General features: G+C 41.0%; 1 protein-coding gene across 1 annotated transcript; it reads left to right on the top strand.

Moving 5' to 3' along the window:
* Positions 1–559: 559 nt before the first annotated feature.
* LOC140889472 (uncharacterized) lies at positions 560–3,413 on the top strand. The gene is made up of 9 exons (XM_073297192.1): positions 560–665; positions 798–981; positions 1,176–1,353; positions 1,546–1,668; positions 1,759–1,899; positions 2,071–2,146; positions 2,230–2,328; positions 2,975–3,021; positions 3,108–3,413. The coding sequence occupies exons 1-9, from the start codon at positions 560–562 to the stop codon at positions 3,411–3,413; spliced, it is 1,260 nt and encodes a 419-aa protein (XP_073153293.1).
* Positions 3,414–6,155: the final 2,742 nt, after the last annotated feature.

The raw sequence follows: 6,155 nt of genomic DNA, 5'->3' as shown, positions 1-6,155 counted from the left end.
CAGGACTGATATAATTAAAGAATCAGGCAAAGAGGAACAACTACCAAGGAAGAGACCAGCAAGGACCTAGTAGAAAAAGGTCATACTAGGCTCCACCCCAACACCGACCATATTAACAGAAACAACATCAAACTCAAGGACAAAAATAGCTGGAAATTATTGCCCCAAAGCCAACCAATGTGCCAGTAATTTGTCAAAAGTGCGGGAAGTCTCACTCAGGTCAATGCATGAAAGGAACTGGTGTATGTTTTCTATGCAAACAACCTGGACATTTTGTGAAAGATTGCCCTCAGTCCAAAGAAACAGTCAAGGGCCGAGTGTTCACCATGACTCACGAGAAAGTGGATCCAAACTCAGCCATCATCATAGGTATGGTTAATGTTGTCAGTATTCCTGCTCATTTTTTAATTGATACTGGAGCCACACATTCACATAACTGTTGATTTTGTGAATAAATTGGGAGTGGTACCGGATAAGTCAGTTTCGGGGTTTAGTTTATCCTTGCCTTCAGGGTGAAGAATTGAGTAGTAACTTGATTATCATAGAATGCAGTATATAGATGCAGGGTCATGAGATACATGCTGATCTTATTATCCTAAATATGTCTTACTTCGACATTATATTTGGGATGGATTCGTTGTCTCGACACGAGGATACAATAGACTGTAAACGGAGGAAGGTTTCCTTGAAAATTAAGAATGGGGAACCGTTTCTATTTTATGCCTCACCGAGGAAGAGTTTGTCTCTTATGATTTCAGTAAGTAAAGCCTAGAAATTGATAAACAAAGGGTGTACAGGTTTTATAGGAAATGTTAACTGTGATCAAGATTTACCTCGACCAAAACTTGAAGACGTTGAGGTAGTAAGAGATTTCCAGGAAGTATTTTCTGATGATATTGCAGGATTACCTCCAGCTAGGGAGGTAGAATTTGGGATTGAGTTGATGCTTGGAACCCAACTAGTTTCCAAAGTATCGTACAGGTTAGCACCGACTAAAATAAAGGAATTGAAGAGCAGATACAGAAGCTACTCGATAAAGGTTTCATCAGACCAAGTGTATCGCCTTGGGGTGCACCTGTGTTATTTGTCTAGGAGAATGATGGGTCGATGAGACTATGCATCAATTACAGAGAGTTGAACTGAGTGATGGTGAAGAACAAATATCCATTTTAAAGAATCGACGATTTGTTCGATCAGTTGCAGGGAGAAATGGTATTCTCAAAGATCGATCTAAGATCGGGCTACCATCAATTGAAGGTGAAAGATGAAGATATTCATAAAACGGATTTCAGGACTCGTTATGGCTACTACGAGTTCTTAGTCATGCCATTGGGAGTTACCAATGCACCGACAGTATTCATGGATCTTATGAACAGAGTGTTCTAAACTTTCTTGGATCCGTTTGTCATAATATTCATAGATGACTTTCTGATTTACTCTCGTAGTTTTGATGAGCATCGCTAGCATCTAACTACGGTTTTACAGATTCTGAAAGAGAAACAGTTGTTTACTAAGTTCAGTAAGTGTGAATTTTGGCTTGAACAGATTGCATTTTTGGGATATCTAGTTTCAGCAAAAGGAATAGAGGTTGATCCATTGAAGATTGAAGCAATTCGAAATTGGGTTACTCCAAATAATGCTACAGAGATTCTAAGTTTCTTGGGATTAGTAGGCTATTATAGGAGATTCATTCAGGACTTCTCAAAGATAGCTTTGCCACTGACAACGTTGACCTAGAAGTTTCAATGGTTTGATTAGTGTGAGAAGAATTTTATGGAATTGAAGGAAAATTTGATGACAGCATCAGTGCTAGCAATACCACAAGGCACCGGTCGATTTGTAGTTTATACAGATGCTTCCAAGAGTAGACTAGGGGCAGTTTTGATGCAAGATGACAAGGTGATAGCATATGCATCCCGACAGCTAAAGATTCATGAGAAGAATTACCCCACCCACGATCTTGAATTGGCAGCAGTTGTCTTTGCATTAAAACTGTGGAGACATTATCTGTATGGTGAAAGATGTCAAATTTTCACCGATCACAAAAGCTTGAAATAATTCTTCACCCAGAAAGAGTTGAATATGAGACAGAGAAGGTGGCTAGAATTGGTGAAAGATTATGACTATGACATTAGCTACCATCCGGGTAAGTATAATGTAGTGGCTAATGCTTTGAGTCGTAAGTCTGCGAACATGAACCGATTGAAAACTCAAAAAAGTTGATTGCAGATTTTGAACGACTGAAATTGGAAGTAGTTGAGCCAGTGAAGGTTTGTGCTATATTAGCTTTGAAAGTAGTTCCAAGTTTGCGTGACAGGATTCAAACAGGTTAGTCTTTATACCAGCAATTTCTAAGTTGGAAACATAAAGATGAAGCCAAAGGTGGTGCATTGTATACAGTGAAGGATGGGATCCTGCATCACAAAGGGTGAATGTGGGTACTAGCAGTAGATTCACTGAGGAAAGATGTGATTATTGAGGCCCACACTATGTCGTATTCCATTTACCCAAGGAGTACAAAGATGTTCAAGGATTTACAGATGTTATACTGGTGGCCAGGTATGAAGAAAGACATTGTTAAGTTTGTTAGCGAATGTTTGACACGTCAACAGGTGAAATTTGAACATCAAAGGCCCGCAGGACTTCTGAAACCATTACCCATTCCCACATGGAAATGGGAAGATGTCACTATGGACTTTGTAGTTGGATTTCCAATTACACCACGGAGAATGAATTCAATATTGGTGATAGTTGACAGGTTGACAAAGTCAGCTCATTTCTTATCAGTCAAAAACAACTTCTCGATGAATCAATATGAAGATTTGTATATTCAAGAGGTAGTTAGATTTCAAGGAGTTCCAACAAGGATAGTCTCTGACAGATATCCCAGGTTTACTTCAAACTTTTGGAAGAGTTTACATCATGGTTTGGGAGCAAAAATTGGACTTCATCACTGCTTTTCATCCGCAAACAGATGGACAATCTGAACGAGTGATTCAAATACTGGAAGATTTACTCAGGGTTTGCATGATTGACTTCGGAGGAAATTGGGAATCGAAGTTGCCACCTTGGAAGGTGATCACGTGTTTTTGAATTTTTCACCTTAGAAGGGAGTCTTGAGATTTGGGAAGGAAGGGAAGCTGAGTCCGATATGTATAGGATCTTTCGAGATCCTAGACAAGGTTGGGGCAAGAGCTTATCGAGTAGCATTGCTTCCAAATCAGGAAGGAGTACACGACGGCTTTCATGTTTCGATGTTGAGGAAGTATATCTTAAATCCTTCTCATGTCATTCGCCATGAGCCAGTTCAGTGGATGCCAAATTTGTTCTATGAAGAGGTACCCGTTCAAATTTTAGATAGAAAAGTCCGAAAGTTGAGAAACAAAGAGATGAAGATGGTGAAGGTCTTGTAGCACAATCAACTAGGAAGAGGCTACTTGGGAGACCGAATAGGATATGCATATCAATATCCTGAATTATTTGGTAAGAAGAATTTCGAGGACAAAATTCTTTTAAGGAGGGTAGAGTTGTAAGGTCCAGAATCCACTAAACTCGCTCACAATAATTTTTGTAGTGACCCGTATCAGAAATTAATGATTAATGCGTAATTAATCGTGTAATCATGTTTAGATTAAGTAAAACATGATTAAGGAAATTCCAAATGGATTAATGGAGTCTAAAAATGGATTCAGGATACTCAGAAATGGTGGGTAAGGTTCGAAGGGTTCGGACGCTCTAAACCTGAGTTCGGAGGATCCGAACATGGACGGAGCCAGGCTTCGGAGGCTCTGAAGGCTTCGGATGATCCGAAGATCGTTCGGACGATCCAAAAAGTATCCCAGCCAGCTGTCCTGAAATATTATTCCATCGGTGATGTCATAGGGGTGACTTCGGACGATCCGAAGAGGCAATTCGGACCATCCGAACAGTGTTCGGGACATGTGCATGGTTGCATGCGATTGGATTGACACGTGGCAGAGATCGGACGATCCGATGAGACGATCGGATGGCCCGAAGCAGTTCGGACGCTCCGAAGGCGTGAACGGATGACCCGAACCCTCGCTTATATATAGAGAGCCAATGAGCTCATTTGAGACTCTCACCAACATCCTCTCCTTCGCCCACGTGGCTCTATTTTAGGGCTTTGGGTACTCTTATTTTAGAGTTGGAGTAGGGAAAATATTCTAGTATAATCAGACAATGTCTGACATAGTAGCGGATAAGTGTTCGTGTAGTGGAGCCGTGCTCGAGGCTGTGGAGTTGCAGCAGGGGTGTGCCCCTAGTTGCAGGATAGTCTCCATCAGAGGGCTGACGATGGATGCAGGTATAGCTATGGTCTCTTTAAAATATTTAGGAGTATTCAATAGTTTAGTTAAGGCTTTTAGAGCTTAATTAATGATGCATGAATATTTGCATTGTAGAGTTGATGATAGGCTGGGAACCTAGAGTGGGACTGCTAGGACTGCCTGTAGTAAGGTACGTAAGTACTGACTGAGATAGCCAGCATGATATATATTGTATGTGTTGCATGAGTATGTGCTACTTGTTTTACCATGTTTTACGGCTTTAGCACATGCATGTTTTTACGGTTGACTGCATCTGGTATGATGTGAGTCATTGACAGTTTCTGTCAGTGAGGCGTTACTTCCTGCGGATTCGTGTCTAGGGACACTCAGCCCCTGGTTTTGGTATCACTAGGAGCGACCACGACGGTGGAGTAGACGCTATAGTTGATAGGTGAATAGGAGCGGCACCACGGACTTGCTACCCGATATTGCCCTGTATATTAATGGCGCCTCTGAGTACTGTTTTACTCTCGTTTTAAATACACTTATGTGTTGAATATATTTTATATATATCATTTCTTTCGTATTGAGCTTAGAGCTCACGTCCAGTCTTTCTGTGTATTTGGACACCCCATTCGACGGGCTAGGTGTAGGTGCAGGATTGAGCACCAGGAGCTTGGAGTAGCCATTGACCAGTGAAGACAGCAGGATTAGCTGTAGGTTTTGCCCTTTAGACTCATTCATTCGATTGGGTTGTATAATCGAATTTGTTTAACCGATTGTATTCTGCCGGTCTTCTTTTATTTAAGTCTTCCGCAGCGATTTATTTTAATGCATGCTTAATTATGCTCTAAACTCTGATTAGGTAGTGGATCCGGGTTGGATCGCTACATTTATTGGTATCAGAGCGCATGCATGCAAGAGACTTGGGATATAGTAATGAGACTTTGGGTTATCCTTATAGGATTGATGAGACCTTCGAAGAGGTGATGATGCGATGATTGCCCGAAGATTATCATCATCGGCAGGAATTCTGGAGATTTGTCTTATGGGATACCAGCAAGTACGGACAGGAGTAATGGATCGTGTCCGAGCGTTCGAGATTTCTACTCATATGGATCCTAGTTTTGGATCGAGTACCGGATGCCAGAGGCAGTGGCAGAGGATTGGTGGGGACTTACTTGGTGCTTGCATCTGTACAGTCATTACCATGATGAAACTACTCTGAAGATTCTCCAGTCGTAGTTGGAGAGATTGTCAGATAGACCTTTACCAGGAAATGCCTCGAATGCCTAAGGCATGATAGGTTTCGAGCGTAAGGTCATTAAACTCATGCGGAACATAGTTTTACCGGTATGCTTGTACCGATGCGTTCGGTAGGCACACGGGAAACTTCATGTTCAAAAGCATGATTTGGTTACAAGAAGAAAGATGACGGTAGATCGTGAGCAGAAGAGGTCGACTGACATGCACTGATGCAGAGCATAGCTGGTTAGCTATCACGTGCCATTTCTCCGGAGTTCTTTGTAGGAGGATAGTTAGAGAGACTTGGTCGGGAGTATGCTTGTATCGATGCGTGTGTTGATTAGAAGCTTCATGCTCAAGAAACAAAGACTAGTACGATGATTTAAATACTGTATTGATGTAATTTGTAAACAGTATTTCAGTTGTAATGAATCATCATACTTTGGTTGTATCATTTCAAGTTCGATTGTACATTTCATTGTATTTTGAATACTGTATGTATTACATGAGATTGTAATAAATAGAATTGTACATAACTTGAAATAAGTGATACATGTATTATTTATCCAGCAATTCGTGAATGATTGCATGATTGTGCGGAAGTTTGAATTGGGTTTAGTTGAT

Source organism: Henckelia pumila, chromosome 3, assembly GCF_033568475.1.
Source record: "Henckelia pumila isolate YLH828 chromosome 3, ASM3356847v2, whole genome shotgun sequence".
In the NCBI taxonomy this organism is placed as follows: Eukaryota; Viridiplantae; Streptophyta; class Magnoliopsida; order Lamiales; family Gesneriaceae; genus Henckelia; species Henckelia pumila.
Note: the sequence above shows the minus strand (reverse complement) of the source record. Positions and strands in the feature narration are given on the sequence as shown.